Source organism: Pithys albifrons, chromosome 13 (genome assembly GCF_047495875.1).
Source record: "Pithys albifrons albifrons isolate INPA30051 chromosome 13, PitAlb_v1, whole genome shotgun sequence".
NCBI classification, from domain to species: domain Eukaryota; kingdom Metazoa; phylum Chordata; class Aves; order Passeriformes; family Thamnophilidae; genus Pithys; species Pithys albifrons.
Window position 1 is genome coordinate 21,794,354 of NC_092470.1, and position 19,484 is coordinate 21,813,837.

The following is a 19,484-nucleotide window of genomic DNA, read 5'->3' on the forward strand; positions in this document are numbered from 1 at the left end:
AGCTGGGGCAGTGCTGAGTCCAGGACCACTATCTGAGTTCCTCACCCTCCCTGCTGTGGGGCAGGGAGTTGGCAGTACCCCACAGCATTGCCTCCAAGTGTGCCCAGAGCTGGGTAAGGTCCTGGCAGGCATCAGGAGCTGGGTTCGAGCCAGAGCAGCGGGTGAGATCCCACTGCTGACCTCTTCACTTGCACAGATTTTTCTGCCTGTGGCTGTGATCCCTGGAGCTGGGCACTATCTGCCCCATTCCCATAAGCCCTGGGCTGGCTCTGGGGGTGGCACCACTCAGCCCTGCCATAAGGCCGTGTGCCCACCACCCTTGCCATCCACTTTTTCCCCCACGACATCATCCAGCCTGGGGATGGAGATGGCCACAGCCTTGGCCAGCCCAGACCTCTCCTCAGCGTGGCAGGGCTGTGTCCCTAGCCAGTGTGGACCCCCACACACTACCTCAGGCCAGTGCCAAAATGCTGGGGTGCATGGCCTTCCAGGCAGGTAAGAGTGAGGTGAAAGGTCTGGCACCCCCCGTGCCCCCCATGCCCACACCACAGCACTGTGCCACCATGATGTGCCATGGCTGGGGAGGTGTTTAATGGCACCACAGTCAGGGGATACATGAGTCAGTGCAGGATGGACACGCCAGCCCTACACACGGCTGCTACAAGAGCTTTAAAAACACTCGTAAGAAAACTGCTTATAAAAATGATTCCTCTGTTCCTGAGGCGTGTCAGGGAGCTGGGGGTGGCACTGGGCCCCTCCCTTCCCCATCCATCCTGGGAACAGCAAGGCCCCCCTGATCCCCTACTTCTTGCCGAGGGCCTTGTCCAGGTTGTTCTTGATGGCATCGAGGAAGTCCGTGGTGTTCACGAAGTGCTCATTCAGCTTCACACTGGGAGGACAGAGAGGGGTTGGGAGGAGTATCTGCCCACCCCTTCCCCCCTCCCCAGGCAGCACAGCCCTGGGCATGGGATGTGACCCGTGCACAACCCTGGCAGCTGTGAATAGACATCTCCAGTCTCTAGGGGCTTTCCAGAGACAGCAGCCGCCTGTGGCTACCACACAGGGCCAGCCTGCCCTTCTGGTCACTATCCTGCCCTTGTGGCTGCCCTGTGGGGCCAGCCCACCCTCGTGGTCACCCATGCAGCCACATTGCACTGGTGCCAGTGGCTGCCCCCCTGCTCCACCCCAAGAGCCACCCGTACTTGGTGAGGCCGTGGATGCAGCCAGCAAGGTCCTTCGTCATCGTTCCACTCTCCACTGTGTCCACACAGACCTTCTCCAGTGTCTGTGCAAACCTGGGGACAGCAGCACCGCAGCTCCAGCATGGCCAGCACCAGACCCTGCCAGCAGCTGTGCCCAAGGCAGCTGCTGGCAGGGTCCCCCCACCCTGGAGACCCCAACCCCTCCCTGCTCACTTGATGAGCTCAGGGTTACTGTCCAGCTTGCCCCGGTGCTCCAGGCCACGCGTCCAGGCGAAGATGCTGGCAATGGGGTTGGTACTGGTGGGTCGTCCCTGAGCAGAGAGAGCTGTCAGCTGTTTGGTGTGGGCACCACACCATGGGCAACCTGGCAGGCCATGCCAGCAGAGCACACCCACCTTCTGGTGCTCCCGGTAGTGGCGGGTGACTGTGCCATGGGCAGCCTCTGCCTCGATGGTCTTCCCATCCGGACACACCAGGACTGAGGTCATCAGCCCCAGGGAGCCAAATCCTGTGGCAGGATGAGGGTCAGGGCAGCTCTGTGAGGGTGACCACACATAGCCCACCCCCCACTGCTTCATGCTGTCTTCTCCCACTGCCCCACCTTGGGCCAGGATGTCCGACTGGACGTCCCCATCGTAGTTCTTGCAGGCCCAGACGAAGCCGCCAGAGGATTTCAGCATCTGGGCGACCATGTCGTCGATGAGCCGGTGCTCGTACCAGATCTTCAGCTTGTCAAACTCCGTCTTGTAGTGCCTGGGAGCCCAGGTGGGGATCAGCTGTGCCCACCCCAGCGGGTGCTACTGCCAGTCCCTCCTGGGCAGTCCCTGCAGCAGCCCAAACCCCCCCAGCCCCATACTTATTGAAGATCTCCTGGAAGATGTCCTTGAAGCGTCCATCATAGGCCTTGAGGATGGTGTTCTTGGTGCTCAGGTAGAGTGGCCACTTCTTCTGGATGGCATACTGGAAGCAGCTGTGCGCAAAGCCTGAGATGGACTGCGTGGGAAGTGCACAGACCCCATGGGAGCCTTTTCCCCCATCTGGCAGCTTCCCCAGGGTGGCAGGGCACACTGCCCTGCAGGGACCCCTCCAGCCCCACCAGTACCTCGTCTGTGTTGTACATGCCCATGCCCACACCGCCACCAGGGAAGTTGAACACCTCCCACTCCTTGGCCCCGCTGCCATCCTTCGGGGTGAAGACCATCTTGAACGTCCCAGACTTGTTCACCACAAAGTCAGTGGCTTTGTACTGTGGGGGACCAGGCAGAGCATCAGGCAGGGGCCACAGAAGCTGCTGGACACCCCCATGCCACCATCCCCCACACCAGGCTCACCTGGTCACCGTGGGCATGGCGGCCAATGGTGATGGGCTTGGTCCAGCCGGGCACCAGGCGGGGGATGTTCTTGCAAATGATGGGCTCCCGGAACACAGTTCCCCCCAGGATGTTTCGGATGGTGCCATTGGGGCTCTTCCACATCTTCTTCAGCTTGAACTCTGTGGGGCATGCAGAGGTGACACCCCTCAAGGACCCTCCCCAGTCCCTCCAGCTCCACCATGGCTGACCAGATGCCAGGCTGGCTGGCCAAGGGGTGGGACAGCCAGAGCAGAATTGTGACTGGCACGGGGCAGTTTGTCCCCCAGCCCCATGCCTGTGGGGTCCCCACAGCACCCACAAGCCCCCCAGGATGGGAGGGGAGACACAGTGCTGAGTATGGTGCAACCTCCAGCCCACTGGAAGCCTGAGCTGGCAGGTGGGAGACACTCCTGGCCCTGAGGGGCTGCACACAGACAGGGGGCTCAGCACCCCACATTGCTGCCAGCACCCCCCAGTGTGATGGGAGCTCAGCCCCTCACCCCTGCCCACCTTCCACCCTGGCTTCATCAGGTGTAATGGTGGCACACTTGACAGCCACACTGTACTTCTGGGTGGCCAGTGCTGAGTCGATGGTGACCTGGTCATCCGTCTTGTCCCGGTGCGGCAGCCCCAGGTCGAAATACTTCAGCTGGACGTCCACATTGGGCAGGATGAGCTGGGGAGCCAGGAGAGTGTCAGAGCAGGGTAACAGTGTGGGGTGCCTGGAGAGCAGCACCCTGGCACAGCCCAGCTGCCTGCCCAGGACCATCCCCCTGCCCAGGACAATCCCCTCTGCTGGGGATGGGCCTCCCTGCCCAGAAGAGTCCCCCCTGCCCAGGACCCCCTCACTTCCAGGCCGACTTTACCACCTGCTTCCTGCAGACAGAGGGACTGGGGTGGGAGGTGAGGGACATGTAGAGCAGCAAAGGCACTGCCTGTTCCCTGTACAGCCTTCCCAGCTTCACTTGAGGTACACCCGCCCATTCCCAGGGCAGAAGCCCATCACCTTCTCCTTGATGAAGGCCCAGATGATCCGTGTCATCTCATCCCCATCCATCTCCACCACTGGGTTGGCCACCTTAATCCGCTTGTCAGCATCTGGGCAGAAGTTGGAGGGTGTTAGGGTTGTGCCTCTGGCCCCACAGCTCTGCACCCTGCAGGGACCACACAGCCCATCTGGACAGGTGCAGTTGCTACCCCAACTCAGGAACAGGTACAGGTCGGGGGCAAACCCTGATGGGGTCTGGGCCGGTTCACAGGGCCAGCACTGCTGGGGTGGGGCTCAGGGTGCAAAACCCCTGTGGGAGTGGAACACAGACAGGTGCACACTCCTCTCGGGGCAGGACCCACACTCAAGCTGGGCTGCAATGCCCCAGTGAGACTGAGACCAAAACCAGAACTGGGACCACGTGCAATCCCCTTGGAGCCAGACCCAGGTGCAAAACAGGGTACAAATCCCTGTGTGGATCTGGGAGCGTGATTAAACACCTCTGAGTGCCAAACTTGGCTGCAGGTTGGGCTGTAAAATTCCACGTGAGACCCAGACCAGAGGTGACACCCCCACCCCCACCGCGGGTGAGACCTGAGTGCTGACAAAGCTGCAAAAGTCTACGTGGAGCTGGGAACAGGATTTGGAGCAGGAGCAGGAGCAGGAGGAAACCCTCCCAGAGGGTAAATCGGGTGGCAAAACCCCGTGTGGGTCCGGGACCAGGAACGAACCCCCCGAGGCTCTGACCAGGTACAAGCTGAGGTGCAAAAACCCCAGTGGAACCGGGACCAAACCTGTAAAATCCCTCGTGGAACTGGGACCAAACCCCCCCGGGACCAAATCTGTAAAATCCCTCGTGGAACCGGGACCAAACCCCCCCGGGACCAAATCTGTAAAATCCCTCGTGGAACCGGGACCAAACCCCCCCGGGACCAAATCTGTAAAATCCCTCGTGGAACCGGGACCAAACGCCCCCGGGACCAAATCTGTAAAATCCCTCGTGGAACCGGGACCAAATCCCCCCTGGGACCAGATCCAACGGCAAAACCCGGCGTGGGTCCGCAGACACCCCGGGACGGTCAGTACGCGTGGGTCCGGATCCAGTTTCAGACACCGCCCCCCAAAAGAATCCGAGCCACCTCCCCGTGGCTCTGGAGCACGCCGGGCTCGTGGCGCGTGCAGCCCCAAGCACACGAGGATGTCCCCCCACACTCCCTCAGTGCCCCCCACTCACAGTGCCGGCGCTGCCCCACGCAGGCGGCGGGCAGCGGGCAGCGGGGTAGGCGGCTGAGCGACGGGACGGCGCGGAGGTAACGGGCAGCCATGGCGTGGGCGGACACGACGGGGCGGACACGGCGGGGCGGTTCTCTCCGCCCCGGGGCGGGACAGATTCTCGGCCCCTGCCGTGGGGCCTCGCGAGGGCTCTGGAGGGGCCGCACGGGGTCCCACGGGGGGAGCTCGGGCCATTACTCCATGCCCGCTGATGCCAGCGCACAAGGTGACCGGGATGCGCGGCCGTCCGCATTCCCAGCAAAGGGATGTGGCATTCCTGGGTCCATCGGGGTTGCGAACACGAGGCCAAACCCCACATGAAACCAGAACCAAACCCACCTGGCATCAAACCCAGCCGTAAAACCCTGTGTGGAATCGGACCAGACCCAACTGTAAAACCCTTCGTGGGACCAGGACTAAACCCCACGGAGCCTGACCAAGTTGCCAAACCCCACGTGGATCAGGGACCAAACGCCCCCAAAACCTGATACAGTTGTAAATCCTCATGTGGAACCAGGAACGTATTCCCCTGGGACCAGACCCATCTGCAAAACCCCCTGTGGAACCAGGATCAAAACCCCTCAGGATCAAGCCCAGCTGTCAAACCCCTCAGAACCGGGACCAAGTCGCACTGAAAATCCCATATGGAATTGGGAGGTACACCAGGGTTGGAGAAGTGCTGCCATAGCCTGTCCCTACATGGAAGGTGGTGTCCCTACTCACAGCCGACGCGTGACTCGGCAGCTGGATCCAGCGGGAGGAGCAGCTGCCACTGTTGCACCAGGGACCTTCACCTCATCTGGCCCCCACATGGGAAGAAAAAGGAGGAGGAGGAGGAGGAAGATGGGGGTGATGCACGCCAGGAGCCCCCTGAGACGGAGCATGGAGTGTGCTGGGGTGGCCGGGAGGCTGATCAGGCTGGGATTTGTGCTGTCCAGCTGTCCCGGCCAAGCCGATGGCTTTTTTTAGCCACATGGGACGGGCAGATCCCGCTCCAGGAGGAAAAACAGCCCTGGAACTGGCAGCCCGTGGCGGAGGGGCTGGGGGGGTGCAGCAGGCGCTGACGTCTTCGTGGCTTTAACATTAACCAGAGCAGGAGCCGCGGGGCCACAGCAGTGGGGCGGTCAGCGCCCAGAGCTCCACCGTCCGGCCGTCCCACCCCCACTACTCGCCCCACTGTTGCCAGCAGCCCCACAGCCGCATGCCAGCACTGCTGGGGCTGTCCCCCGGCGCAGGGCCCGGGGGCTGCCTGGCCGCCCCCCCAGATGCCCTTCCAGCTGCCCTTATCCCAGCCCTGCGGTTGGAGCCGCCCAGTGACCACGGCACTGGCAGGACGAGGTCAGGCCAGCACAGCCGCCGTCCCCCCGCGAGGAAAGGACAAGAGCAGCCATGTGGCACAGGCCCAGGAAAGGCCCCAAACAAAGGCACTGTCCGTCCATTCCTGGCCTCAGCCCAGCCACCCGCCCTGACTGTGTCACACTGGTGTCCCCAGTGCGATGTCCCAGGGGGGGAACTGAGAGCTGGCAGGGCTGTCTGTGGGGCTGGGACCTCAGGAATCAACGGGCCCCAGAGGTTGGGGACCCAGCCAGGTCATGAACAGGGAAATAGAGAATCATCTGCATGTCATCCCAGCTGCCTGCAGGCAGCCCTATGTCTGCTCATGGGTGGGGGCACCAGGGGGCTGACAGGACCCGTGTGCCCGGAGGGCTGATGTGCCATGTTTCCATGTGCTGCCCCCAGATGTGGGAGCTGCTGGCCTGCAGGCTGGGGTGGGGGCTGCTGTCTCCGCTTCAGCAACCATCTGACCCCTCCAAGACTGCCACAGTGATCGTGCCCTGGGACTCCTGTGGAGACCCCTGCCCACCCAGAATTGACCAGTGTATCGGTGCCCACTGTCCCAGCAGTTGCTCTGGGCCCTGCTGACACCCAGCTGCAGCCACTGGCTCCAAGTGTGTCACTGTGGGGATACCCATGGCCATGGTTACCCCAAACCCCACAGAGTCATGTGTTGCCCCAAAACTCCCAGAGCTGAGTGTCACCACAAGGATCTCACCATGATGTCCGAGGCCAAGTGCACAGGCACCGGGTGTCCCCACGGCCACCGCTGCTACCAGAGACCCCAAGAAAGGGCCCCCAGTGGGTGCTGCCCCCCAAAACCATGCTCCCCACTAGCCCGACGGCACTGTGCACCCCTGGCTTTGCTGGGGAGGCTGGGACATGCAGCCTCGGGGACACCAGCACGACCCCATTTGGGCCAGTGTCCCCCCAGCAACCGCGGGGGGTCACGGACCAACCCTAGAACTAGGGCTGCCAACTGAGCTAGGAGCTGCCGCCCCGGCTCCTGCCCCCGGGACCCCCGGGACCCCCGGGACCCGCGGGGCGGGGCGGGGCGGGAGGGGCGGGGCGGCCCTTTGTTGTGCCGCGGGCGGAGCGCCCCCCGGAGCCGCCCCCGCACCGCCCCCCGCACCGGCCCCGCTGCCGGCGGCTCCCGCCGCGCCCCGGAGCCACCGAGCCGGTGAGCAGCGCGGGGGGCGGTGGGCACGGGCGGGATGTATGTGCGTGTGAGAGGGAGAGAGCACGAGGGTGTGTCTGTGTGTGCCAGCGTGTGCAGCCGAGAGTGTGCGGGTGTGGAATGGTGTGCGGGGTGTGGAGCGGTGTGCGGTGCTGTGCGGGGTGTGCGGTGCTGTGCGGGTGTGTGGAGTGTGCGGTGCTGTGCGGGTGTGCGTGCACAGGGGTGGTGTGTGCACGTGCCCGGACGTCCCCGAGGAAGGTGTGCTCGGGGGGTGGTTGAGGGGCTAAGGATGCGTGTGAGTGTGAGAATGTGTGAGTGTGACTGTGTGTGTGTGCCCGCCTGTGTGAGTGTGCGTGTGTGTGTGACTGTGTGTGTGTGCCCGCCTGTGTGAGTGTGCGTGTGTGTGCCCATGTGTGTGACTGTGTGGCTGTGCACGTGCATGTGTGTGCAAGAGCGTGTGTGAGTGTGTGTACATGTGCATGGTAAGTGTGTGACTGTGCACCTGGGCGCGAGTTTGCCGCTGTGTGTGTCTGTGACTGTGCCTGTGTACATGTGTGTGTGCATGTGCAAGTGCGTGCCTGTGTGTGTGTATGTGCAGGGTGTGGGCACGCTGGGGGCGGTTCCCACAGCCTGTTCCCAGACGTGTGTTTGCTGCCCAGGGCGTGAACACCCCGTGACCTCGCTGCGTGTGTTTACATGTGCTGGGTGTGCGTACACTGGGGCTCGGCCGAGGGCGCGGAAGTGCACGCACAGTGCTTGGGATGGGCATCGTGGGCTCCTCGTGGGGAGCCATGTTAGTGCACCTTCAGGGATGGGGCACACGTGTGCGTGGTGTGACCCACATGTGTGCTGTGTCCCGGATGCCTGTGTAGTGCACATGTGCTGTGTCCCAGGCATGTGGCCACAGCATCTGAGGAAGTGTTGGTGCCCAGGCAGCCCCTGGGCTGGCGGCACCGGGAGGGTCAGGGTTCCATGGGGTGTTGGGTCACTCCATGGGCCCCAGTGCCTGCTCTAGCTAGGCCTGGGGCTGCTTGGGGGGCTGGCACCCCCAGTGACACAGGCAGAACCTCAGCAAGGGTACCAACGATGCCACAGGTACCAAGGGTACAAGACCAGTGCTTGTTTGGGCTCTGTAGTCAGTACTGGCTAGGAAGAGGGCACACGTCCCTGATGCAGGACCCCCCATTCCTGCACTCCAGAGTCCCACTGTGCCTGTGCTCGGAGCCCACCAACTTGTTACCTCCCAGGGGTGCTCTCTGCCTCGGGTGCCTGCTGGCTCCACTCTGCCCTGTGCTAGGGCTGCCCAACAAGCAGGGGAGGCCCAGGGCAGCATCCCGTGTATCCTGCAGCCCCTGGGCAGGCAGCGCTGGCATGCAGGCAAGGCTCTGGCATCACAGGAGACAGCTGGACTGTGGTCCTCAGAGCAGAGCAGGAGCAATGGGACATGTGTGTGTTTTTGGGTGCCTGGTGCCCTGTATGCAGGGTGCCCCCGCAGCACTGTGCTGGGGCAAAAGGGATGCTGTGGGAGAGTGGGGGACTGGCGGTGTGCCACCATCAGACAGTATCAGTACCGGAGCTGGGAGGTCCTGGCAGCAGAGCCTGAGCTGGTAGTGGGCCTGGGCATAAGGGCAGCCCAGCTTTGTTCCGTAGGAGGCCCTTGGCTCAGGCAGTGTGTCACAGCTGATACACATGGAATGGGGGATGCCCCGGGGCCCTGTGGGGAGCACTGTCATGCCACAATCCAGAGGCTGCCCCAGTCCCTTGTCCTACTCAAGGCTTCTCCCACAGGGGGCTGCCAGGAAGCAGCAAAGCTGAGCTGTGTCCATGTCATGCTCCAGCCGCGGCCATGCCACCAGAGGTATCCCCATCCAGTAAGACCTGCAATCTCTGAGCAGCTGGGGCTGAGCAGCTGGGGCTGGAGCATTTGTGTGACTCTGTAGGGCCCGCGGCTGCGCGCTGCAGGTGTGTGTGCACGTGTGCTCACACACTGTGTGTGTGCACAGCCGATGGCAGGGACTGCCTGGTTCTGTCTGGCAGCTCCCAGCAGCCATCCGAGCCAGGGACACGCGTGTGAGCCGAGAGGTGGGGAGAGCCCAGGCACGTGGGCTGCGTGCAAGCCTGGTACTGGTCGCTGAGCAGGGACTGTGCCCACACTGCTGCCTGTACTAGGGCAGGCTGTGGAGGAAGGTGGGAATGCTCAGCAGCAGCAGCATCGAGGCACACACAGCCCTGTCCTCGCTCCCTGCAAGCAGCAGCACCAGCTCCACCACCACCACCTTCCTGGGCACCCACTGCCAGCAGGAACAGAGTGGCAAGTGCTGGCATGGGAATTTGGTGCAGAAACCACCACTCCACCTGCCCACTGACTGTAGGCCATGGGTTGTGGTGCTGCCCAGATATCCAGAGCGGTTTCCCCATTGCTGACAGCAAGCAGGGAGGGTGGCACGGCCACCGCAGCAGTGCGTGCTGGTGCTTGCAGCAGGGCACAGGGCACGCACAGGCCCGCGCGGTGCGGAGCAGGGCAGGGTGCTGTGGGTGCCCCCGGCGCTGCCCCGCTGGCAGCTGCGTGGGCAGGACGGGAGATAAATGGGAGTTTGGCATAAACAGCTCCGGCTGCCAGGAGCGCTGGAGCAGCACTTAAAGGCGCAGGCTCTGGCCTGGCTCCGCTGCCTGCTCCTGCCCTCCTTGCCCTCTCTTTCCCTCCCTCCCCTCCTGCTGTCCTGCCCTGCTTGATCCTTCCCTCCCTCCCTGCCTGCCCCTTCCCTTCCCTCCTACTCCCGCCCCCCCTGCCCACCCTACAACAGCTGTCCTCCCCACAGGGAGCATGGGTGCCATCACACCAGGGTGTTGGCACTGCACTTCCACCGCCGTGCATAGGCTGGGTTCCCAGACCCCCCAAAGGTGCCATGGGGTGCCATGGCTGCAGGGTGAGTGCTGGCTCCCACCCCACACAGGGTAATATACCTGGCTGGGGTGACTTAGAGTCCTGTCCATCTGTTGCACTTCCCGGGCAAAGGGTGCTGATAAGGCCGGGGTGGAGCTGTGAGGCTGTCCCAGGCCTGGGAAGGAATGTTGGGCTTCGTCAGGCACAGCAGGAGCAGCAAGAACAGGAAGGAAGCAAGGCTGAGGGGGGACAGTGGGGCACCCCCCAGCCCCACCCCCTGGGCACCAGGTATGGCCACCCAGCAGTGCCGAGTGGGCAGACTGTGTGAGTGTGGGCACCGCTGTCCCAGCAGTGTGGGCACAGCCGTTCAAGAAGTGTAGCTACAGTTGTTCCGGGTCTGCGGGGAGTGCTCCTCCCCAGCAGGGAGCTCGCAGGGGGTCCCACCAATGCGGTGCCAGGGCTGGGACTAGCCAGGCAGAACATGGGGGGCTCTGTTCCACATGGGAGGGGCAGTGGTGGGCATCCCAAACCCAAGAGAGCTGTCTGTTGTGGGAGAGTCCCCATCCCTCTGTCCCCCGTCACCCCGTTGCCATGGCGATATAAGGAGCTGTCATTAATAACAGTTGCGTGGGGGCTGCTGGCCAGGCGGGCAGCACTCCCAGGGCTGTGGGAGCTGCGAACCCTGGCTGGGAACAAAGCCCATCGAGGGCCCAGGCAGAGGGTTCTGCCCAGCACTGTCTCCTCGGTGGCATGGCCGCACCGGGGCCCCCGGGACGGGCACAGGAGCTGGCAAGGATGTGTCCCCTCTGCCGGTGCTGCCTGTGGGGACACCGGTGCCAGCCAGCTCTGCCCGTGGTGGGGCTGGCACAGGCACCTAGTGGGACCCCATCACTGCCGAAGGAGAGCAGGGAGCGCCGGGCTGTGCCGGGCCCAGTGGCCATGGGGCACAGCCCGAGCTGAGGGGCAGGGCTGTCCCCAGGGCAGAGACATCCCCGGGACAGCCTTTGCGGGGACAGCCACCCACCACCAGCCAGCCCCTCCCAGGGCACCCCTGGGGTCGTGGTTCCGCCGGTTCCCCCTCCCGCGGGGCCGAGGGGTGCGGGGAACCCCCGGCTGTCCTTAGTGCCGGGGACAAAGCCCCGTCCGCTCCGGACCGTGACGGCCGCGGGGCGGGGACCGGGGCCGAGTCCCACCGGGGCGGGGCGGGGGCGGCACCGGCGGGAAACCGGCCGCCTCCTCTTCCGAGCGGCCCGCCCCGCCCGGGGCACCGGCGGGGCTGGGGCTGCCGGGACTGCTCGGCACGGCCGGGGACGGCTTGGGGGCGGATCGGTAATGCTCGGGGCGGCCGTGCGGGGCCTCGCGCGTGGCCGCCCCGCCCGGTGCCGAGGGCGGGCGGGCAGCCCCGGGGCGGGCGGGGCGGGGCCGGACCGGACCGGACCGGACCGAGTCGCACCGAGTCGCTGAGCCCCTTCTCTTCCTGCAGGTCTGCAGCGCCCGGGCGGCTTCGGCGGAGCCCCGGGCCGGCGCTGCCCGGGATGGCGGCGCGGCCGGTCCTGCCGTTCCTGGCTGCCTTGCTGCTCTCGGCGTCTCCAGAGCCCGTCCCGCGGGTCAGCCTGCCCTACGGTGAGTGCCCGCTAACCCTCGGGGAGTCAGGGTCCACTGGCACCGGCGGGGCTCCGGCCGCAGCGTCCCGCGGCTCCCCGGGCTTGCCGCGCCACGGGACGGGCGTGGAAACGCCGTGTAACAGTGCGAGGCTGTGCAGCCCCTGCGAGCCCCCCGGGACATGGGGAGCCTCCGGCAGCGGGGCCGCCCCGGGGATGCTGTGGGGCGCAAGGACACACGTCCCTGTGTCCAGACCCACCCCGAGGGCGGAGGGCTCTGGGGCGCCCAGGGGTGCTCGTGGCACCGCACGCAGGGCAGTGGTAGCAGCTGTGCCCTGCACAGGATGCGATGGGCTGAGCCGGCTGTGGGACTCTGCCCGTGGCTCCCCTCGCTGCTCACTGTGCCCCTGGGGCTCTGCCAGCCCCTTACTTTGCCGTGCTCAGCTCTGGCTCTTGCAGCCCCCCACCAGCTGCGTGGTCCCAGAGCTCGGGGGGCTGTGCTGGAAAGGGGCTGGGGAAGGACATCGAGGAGGGTGCTTAACCAGGCAGAGCCCTCACAAGTGGAGGGCCTGGCTGCAACCCTCTCGTGCCCTGCAGTATCCCCCAGCAGCTGGCACAGGGTGGGATAACAGCTGGGCACACTCCTCAGCAGCTGTGTTGGGGTGGATGAGGGGCCACCCACGGGTGTCCGGGCTGTCTGTGCTGCTGGGAGAAGGTGGCTGGATCCAGCTGCTGGCAGCCAGCAGAGCCCGTCCCGTCCTGTGCTGGGCAGCCTGGGAGGGTGCCGTGGTTTGGGCAGCTGGGAGCACTCCCTGGCTCAGCACACTGTGGCTTGCTGGCATGGACGTGGCCCTGCCACGTGCTCTTGTGACCGCTGGCCATGGACATGGTGGCACCAACAGATGTGGGACCCGCCGAGCTGGACAGGAGGCTGGAAGCCAGCGGGACAGCCAGCTTGGCCTCGTGCCATGTTGTGCTGTGCTGCGTCGAGCCACGCTGCCCAGCCCTGCCTCCACAGACCGGTTCTGCCCGTGGTCTGCCCACCTGTGAGGCTGTGGGGGTGCCAGGCTGCAGCCATAGGCAGTGCCTGGAGTTCTGCAGGAGCACTGCAGGAGGAGCTGGGCAGGGGGCATGGGCCAGTGGCCCATGTGTGCCCGGTGGTGGCTCCCATGGAGTTTCATGGGGCTGCAGCCAGGGGAGGGAGGAGCTGGGAGTTGCTCTCCTGGGAGCGCTGGATGTGCCTGCAGCAGGTTTGTCTGGAAGAAGCAGGTCGTGTCCTGACAGGTCCCTGGCAGCTGCACCAGCAGCTCCCCTTGCTGGGACAGCTCTGCAGGGCTCAGGGGCCCTGCTGCCCCTTCAGTGCCATGCCCACCACAGGTGGCATCATCCTAGTACTGGGGTGCAGGACCCCTCTCGGATAATTCCCTGGGCTGTTGGCTTCCCCCTCTCTGTGGCGCTGTGGGAGAGGTGGGGTGGGTGCTGGGGTGGAGGCCAGCTGAGGCCCCCAGGATGGGGAAGGTACTACCCCATCCAGGGGCATTAGGGGTGTGTGGAGCAATGGGAGGGGCAAGCAGCAGGTTCCTGCCCCACAGCACTGTTGCCTCACAGGTCCTCAAGCCCTCACACTGGATCTCACTGGGCAGGGTCTGACAGGAGCCCCAGGGCTATCCTGGTGGGGCTTGGGAGCAGGCAGAGGCTTGAGTGAGGTCAGGGAGTCCCCGGGGTGTCAGAGGTCAGGGAGTTGGCAGTGTGAGTCAGCCCAGCCAGGCCCATCTGATTCAGAGCAGCAGTGGGAGAGGAAGGGCTTCCGGGGCCAGGCCACCCACGCAGGACAGGATGGGATGGGACAGGATGGTGCTCCCTGACTCAGCACGGCCACTGCCCCGTGTCCGGCAGGGGCTGAGCCCAAGGGCCAGGGTGGACAGCACAGGGCTGAGTCCCATATCTGGCATGGGCTGCGCTGAGCTGAGCCCTGCTTCCAGCACAGGCTGAGCTCTGTGAGCTGGGGCAGGAAGATGCCACTGGCACTTGTCTCTCCCTGCTGCGAGGCTGGGGTCCTCGTGGGCCCAGGCTGGGCTGAGCCTCCTGCGCCACAGGGCTGAGCCCTGGGGCTCTGTGTGGCCAGGCAGCTGCCCCAGTCCTGGTTCCCCAGGGCCTGGACACAGCAGCACCTCGTGGCTGCCCTCGGGCACTACTGTGGCCATGCACAGTTCACTGCAGTACATGTGGTGCCATGTGTGTCTGGCAGCACGGGCAGAACCTCATCTGGCCCTGGTTGCTTTGGGTGGGTGGCATGGCCGAGGTGCTGAGCAGAGGGGCCAGGAGCAGCTGTGGTGTGGGGTCCTGGGGGTCAGGTGCTCATGTGAGGCTGATGCCTGTCGCTGTCCCCCCACAGACTCACCCGAGCGGGTAGTGCAGCGGTTTGAGGCACCTGGCGTGTCCAACTACACAGCCCTGCTCCTGAGCCCAGACGGCAGGACTCTCTACCTGGGGGCACGGGAGCTGCTTCTCGCCCTTAACACCAGCCACTTCCACCCCGGCGCCCCGGCCCGAAGGGTGAGCTTGGGAATGGACTGGGCTGCCCTCAGGGAGGGAGAGGGCACCCAGGCAGCCGGAGTGCAGGGGCTTCCCTCCCTGCCAGCATTTCAGGTCTGAGTGAGTCGCTGTATTTGGGAGCAGCCACCCCCAAGCAGAATGGTTGAGGTGGGGAGGACATGGGTGCTGGGTACAAGCCCTAGAAAGGTGTGCATGTACCAGGCACAAAAGGGGCTCCCAGTGACTGTCCCCTCTCCACAGCTGCTATGGAGTGCGGATGAGGAGAAGAAGAGGCAGTGTGTGTTCAAGGGCAAGGACCCCCAGGTGAGCCCCACTACCAGTGGCCATCAAGGCTGTGGTAGAAGTGAGGAGTGCCCCGTGCAGGGTGGATAAGAGGGGGATGGCTGAGCTGAGGGCTGAGCCTGGTCCTCTGACCCCCACAGAGGGACTGTCACAACTACATCAAGCTGCTGCTGCGGCTGAACAGCACACACCTGTACACCTGTGGGACCTGCGCCTTCAGCCCAGCCTGTGCCTACATCGTGAGTACAGGAGCAGGGCCCCATGCAGGTCCACCCATGCTGTTGGGACCCTGCAACACAGTCCTGGGCACTGGGATGAGCTCTGCCAGCTCACAGCCTTGTCCTGTTGCAGAACATACAGCGCTTCATCCTGGAGCGGGACACATCAGGGAAGGTGGTGCTGGAGGATGGGAAGGGACGCTGCCCCTTTGACCCTGAGTACCGCTCCACAGCTGTCATGGTCGGTAAGACACAGTTCCCCAGTGCCCTCACCCTCCCTGCACTGCCTCAGGACCCTTGCCCTCCCTGTGCCACCCCGGCACTCTCATCCTCCCTGCAGTGCCATGGGACCCTCACCCTCCCTCTGTGCCTTGCCTTCCCTGCATCTGCCCAACTGGGCTGAGCCAGAGTCGGGCTGCCACGGACCGTTGTGGGAAGCCATTCCAGTGGCCTGTGCCGGGTCCCAGCGGAAGTGTCTCTTTGGTAGATGGTGAACTCTATGCCGGGACTGTCAGCAACTTCCAGGGCAACGAACCGACCATCTCCCGCAGCCAGGAGAGCCGCATCACCCTCAAGACTGAGAACTCCCTCAACTGGCTGCAGGGTGAGCACTGGTTGAGTTCCTCGTTCCTCAGGGTGTGGGAGGCTGGGGACAGGACCAGTAGGGCTGAGGGTCCCTGTGTCTCCAGACCCAGTGTTTGTGGGCTCAGCCTACCTTCGTGAGAGTCTCCCTGCTGGCAACCCCGAGGGCGATGACGACAAGGTCTACTTCTTCTTCAGTGAGACTGGGAAGGAGTTTGACTACTTTGAGAACACCATCGTCTCACGCATCGCACGTGTGTGCAAGGTGGGTGCAGGGCAGTGGGGATGCATGAGGGACTGTGCCTGGGATATGACTCACTGCTGGGTTGGGGGGGATGGGGGTCCACCCTGAACGTTTCCAACCCTCGGTGCCTGGACCGCTGCTCCACTCACCCAGCCCCTGAGGCTTCCCTTCAGCCACGGCTGTGGCGTCGCATCCTGACCCGCTGTGCTGCACAGGGGGACCAGGGTGGGGAGCGTGTGCTGCAGCGGCGGTGGACGACGTTCCTGAAAGCTCAGCTGCTCTGCTCACACCCCGAGGATGGGTTCCCCTTCAACGTGCTGCAGGACATCTTCGTGCTCACCCCAGGCGAGCTGCACTGGAGGGACACACTCTTCTACGGGGTCTTCACCTCACAATGGTAAGTGGCAGGGACCTGGGCCACTGCGGAGGGCAGTGCAGGGGGTTTGGTAGATGCAGGGGCCTGATCTTGCCATGGACTCTGCCTCTCCCCACAGGAACAAGGGCGGGCTGGGCTCGGCCGTCTGTGCCTTCCCCATGCGCAGTGTACAGCGTGCCTTCGACGGGCTCTACAAGGAGGTGAACCGTGAGACGCAGCAGTGGTACATGGACACTGGCCCAGTGCCGGAGCCCCGACCAGGCACAGTAGGTGCCCCCTCGGCATCTGCCCTAGCACAGGACACGGCACAGCCCCTTGTGCTCTTCTGGTCCTGGCGGCTGCCACGGCAGAGCCGCCCACCCACCCACTGCCCTAAGGCCTACCAAGCCCCTTCCTCTCCCTCACAGTGCATCACCAGCCACACGCGGCACCTGAAGATCAATTCATCACTGCAGATGCCGGATCGGGTGCTGAACTTCATCAAGGACCACTTCCTGATGGACAGCCCAGTGCGCAGCCAGCCGCTGCTGCTGCAGAGCCGCCGGCGCTACCAGCAGATCAGTGTGCACCGCACACAGGGCCTGCACGGCATCTACGACATCCTTTTCCTGGGCATGGGTGGGTGCAGGCAGGCCCTGGCAGGGTAGGGGGTACACTGTGTGCCCTGACCCCACTCAGCACAGCCCCTCTGTTCACAGATGACGGGCGGCTGCACAAGGCTGTGCGAGTGAACCATGGTGTGTACATCATCGAGGAGATCCGCCTCTTCCCTGATGGGCACCCCATTCTCCAGCTGCTGCTGGACCAGGACCAGGCAGGAGCTGGGGCAAGGGGGGATGCTGGGGGCTCAGCCTGCGTGGGGCAGGTCCTATTTGTGGACTGGGGGCAGGGGCCCAGGAGGGCAGGGGTGTGCAGGAACCAACCCCCTGACTCCGCTGTGTCCCCTCTCGCAGGGCCTAGTCTATGCAGCCACATACGCGGCGGTGGCCCAAGTGCCCTTTGCCAACTGCAGCCTATATCGCAGCTGTGGGGAGTGTGTGCTGGCACGGGACCCCTTCTGTGCCTGGAGCCGGGGTGCCTGCCGCAGGGTCATGTCGCACCCTCCAGCACACCCACAGTAAGTACTGCACCCATCCTGCTCCATGCCCCTGCATCCCACAGCACCTCACTGCACCCTGCAGCACCCCACTACCCTGACACTTCTCTCTCCCCAGGCTCTGGGCGCAGGACATCGAGGACGCTGACACAGAGCGGCTCTGCCAGCTGGCCAATGCCTCCCAATCCCGTCCCCGCATCCTCCTGCCCCCAGGTGAGCTCCTGTGCATCCTGCCACGGGACCGGGTGCCCCAGGGGCTCCCACACATCTCAGACTCCTGCTTCCCCCACCCCCACTGCCCCGCTGGTCCACATCTGGGGTCCCCTTGCTGACCATGGGTTCTGTCCGCAGCGTCGGGTGCCCCGTGCCAGCAGATCCAGCTGCCACCCAACGCAGTGCAGCCATTGCCATGCCGGCTACTCTCCAACCTGGCCTCGAGGCGCTGGCTGCATAACGGGGCACCTGTCAATGCCTCCTACCTGGTGCTGCCTGATGGGGCCCTCATCCTGGTGGGGAGCCCCGAGCGCGCAGGCACCTATGAGTGCTGGTCGCTGGAGGAGGGATTCCGCAAGCTGATGGCCAGCTACTGTGTGGGCATGCAGGAGCTGGGCCGGGGGCCACTGGACCATGGCAGAAAGGTGTCTTCTGGCCATGACACCCTGGAGACGGTCAGCACGTCCCGGAGCACCTCAGCAGTGGGCGGTGCCACGGCACGGCTGGTTGGCAAGACCTACTGGACCGAGTTCCTGGTGATGTGTGTGCTCTTCGCTGCTGCCGTCCTTGTGCTGGCCCTCTTCGTCCTGCATCGGCACCATGATGGCATGAAGGCCTTACTGGAGCCTGGAGACCCCAGCCGGCACCAGAAGCCACCCCGCAAGGCAGTGGAGACACTGCCCCTGAATGGCAGCAACCTGCCCAGCACGGCATCTGAGCACAAGGGCTACCAGGCCCTGCAGGACAACTACATCATCAGCACCCCTGTACACGAGCCCTCGGGTCCCCCACGCGCCTTTTCCGAGTCAGAGAAGAGGCCCCTCCATGTCCGGGACAGCTTTGTGGAAGTGTCTCCCGCCTGCCAAAGACCCCGGGTGCGCCTGGGCTCCGAGATCCAGGACTCAGTGGTGTGACAGGGACGAGAGCCAAGCCCTCACCCACGACCACCTCTGCTCTGCTGAGCCTCACCAGACCACGTGCTGTGGCCAAGGTCTGTATTGTTTGTGTATGCATGCCTGGAGCCTGAGGCCCGTGGCCTGCGGCAGCACCCACCAGCCAGTGGAGTCCGGACCCCTGGGAGCTCCCCAGGCATCACCTCAGTACTGGTGACTGTGGGTGTTAAGGGGTGCCACGTGCCTTCCAGGGACCTGCGGGACTGTTCCAGCCCAGTGTCCCCACCATGGGACGCAGTGCCTGGCACAGGCTGCTGGTGAGGCCACGGCTCCAGGGGGCCCAGACCCCCTCTATGCAGAGTGCAGGAGGGGGCAACTGCAGCGCCCTCATGCCCCAACTCACTGTGACGTCCCACTGCGGGACCCAGGGCCACGTGTGTGGCCAGGTGGTGCTGGCCCTGTGGCATGTGCTCTGTGTCTGTGTTTGGTTCATTCTGAATATGGAAAATGTGAATTGTGTCCAGGAAAGAGGGGCAGGGAGCAGCTCCCTCTGCACCAGGTGGGCACAGACACCCTTGTGGCCCCATGTGTGTGTGCAGAAATGTCTGTGGTTTTTATATAAAGTCCAGGTGTCTCCTTTGGAGATGTGTGTGCACAGTGGGGCTGGGCAACCATCCTGGTGGCCCCACAGAGAAGAGCTATGTCTGGCTCTTGGTCCGGTTGGGAGAAGATCTGCCCAGTGCTGCTTCTCACTCAGTCAGGGCAGGAGAGCCATGTTGGCTTGTCAGACCTGAAAAGCCCCCATGTGCTCAGCTGAATGTTGTGCCAGGGCATGCAGGGCCTCACAGCACGGTGGCTGTGTGCCCATGCAGGGATGCTGCCCAGGGCTGTGACCTTCTGGCAGGGTGTCACTTGTGCAGCCGTTGGCTGTCCTGAGGCTGTGCCTGAAGGCCCGTGCTGCAAAGAGCAGCATGGTGGAGGCAGAGCTGGGGTGACAGTCTTGATACCATGAGGAGCTGGGGAAGACAGAGGTGACCGCACTAAGAAAACTTGGTGCCTGGGGCTGGGAGCAGAGCTGCCTCCAGCAAGAAGGGGCTATGGCAGCCCCCTTCCCTGGGACCATGGTGTTGTGCTGCATATGGGACCCACTGCCCACCCAGAGAGCAGCAGGTCTTTGTCCGTGTCCAACCTGGCTGTGGGCAGACCCTGAAGC

General features: G+C 64.2%; 2 protein-coding genes across 3 annotated transcripts; one reads left to right on the top strand and one right to left on the bottom strand.

Moving 5' to 3' along the window:
* Positions 1–569: 569 nt before the first annotated feature.
* Positions 570–4,898, bottom strand: IDH2 (isocitrate dehydrogenase (NADP(+)) 2). Its single transcript, XM_071568034.1, has 11 exons — positions 4,777–4,898; positions 3,561–3,652; positions 3,065–3,230; positions 2,534–2,694; positions 2,305–2,448; positions 2,059–2,195; positions 1,804–1,955; positions 1,598–1,710; positions 1,416–1,513; positions 1,203–1,295; positions 570–889 (listed from the first exon to the last, which is right to left on the bottom strand). The coding sequence occupies exons 1-11, from the start codon at positions 4,865–4,867 to the stop codon at positions 802–804; spliced, it is 1,335 nt and encodes a 444-aa protein (XP_071424135.1). The 5' UTR covers positions 4,868–4,898; the 3' UTR covers positions 570–801.
* Positions 4,899–7,270: 2,372 nt separating this feature from the next.
* On the top strand, positions 7,271–18,914 carry SEMA4B (semaphorin 4B). Of its 2 annotated transcripts, none has more exons than XM_071568255.1 (15): positions 7,271–7,329; positions 11,694–11,833; positions 14,207–14,367; positions 14,608–14,670; positions 14,790–14,888; positions 15,001–15,112; positions 15,355–15,471; positions 15,557–15,714; positions 15,909–16,090; positions 16,188–16,335; positions 16,477–16,687; positions 16,768–16,883; positions 17,023–17,186; positions 17,284–17,378; positions 17,517–18,914. In XM_071568255.1, the coding sequence occupies exons 2-15, from the start codon at positions 11,746–11,748 to the stop codon at positions 18,290–18,292; spliced, it is 2,490 nt and encodes an 829-aa protein (XP_071424356.1). In that variant the 5' UTR covers positions 7,271–7,329; positions 11,694–11,745; the 3' UTR covers positions 18,293–18,914. The 2 variants fall into 2 exon arrangements, with proteins under 2 accessions (XP_071424356.1, XP_071424355.1); XM_071568254.1 differs by lacking the exon at positions 7,271–7,329 and adding an exon at positions 11,461–11,539.
* The last annotated feature ends 570 nt before the right edge of the window (positions 18,915–19,484 follow it).

Excerpts from the sequence above, each read along its gene's own strand:
- IDH2 (XM_071568034.1), bottom strand. The coding sequence starts at position 4,867 with ATGGCTGCCCGTTACCTCCGCGCCGTCCCGTCGCTCAGCCGCCTACCC. Across the intron at positions 3,653-4,776 it reads CGTGGGGCAGCGCCGGCACT|ATGCTGACAAGCGGATTAAG; the intron begins GTGAGTGGGGGG and ends ACTTCTGCCCAG. Across the intron at positions 1,956-2,058 it reads TTCCAGGAGATCTTCAATAA|GCACTACAAGACGGAGTTTG; the intron begins GTATGGGGCTGG and ends CTGGGCTCCCAG.
- SEMA4B (XM_071568255.1), top strand. The coding sequence starts at position 11,746 with ATGGCGGCGCGGCCGGTCCTGCCGTTCCTGGCTGCCTTGCTGCTCTCG. Across the intron at positions 14,671-14,789 it reads TCAAGGGCAAGGACCCCCAG|AGGGACTGTCACAACTACAT; the intron begins GTGAGCCCCACT and ends TGACCCCCACAG. Across the intron at positions 16,688-16,767 it reads CATCCTTTTCCTGGGCATGG|ATGACGGGCGGCTGCACAAG; the intron begins GTGGGTGCAGGC and ends CTCTGTTCACAG.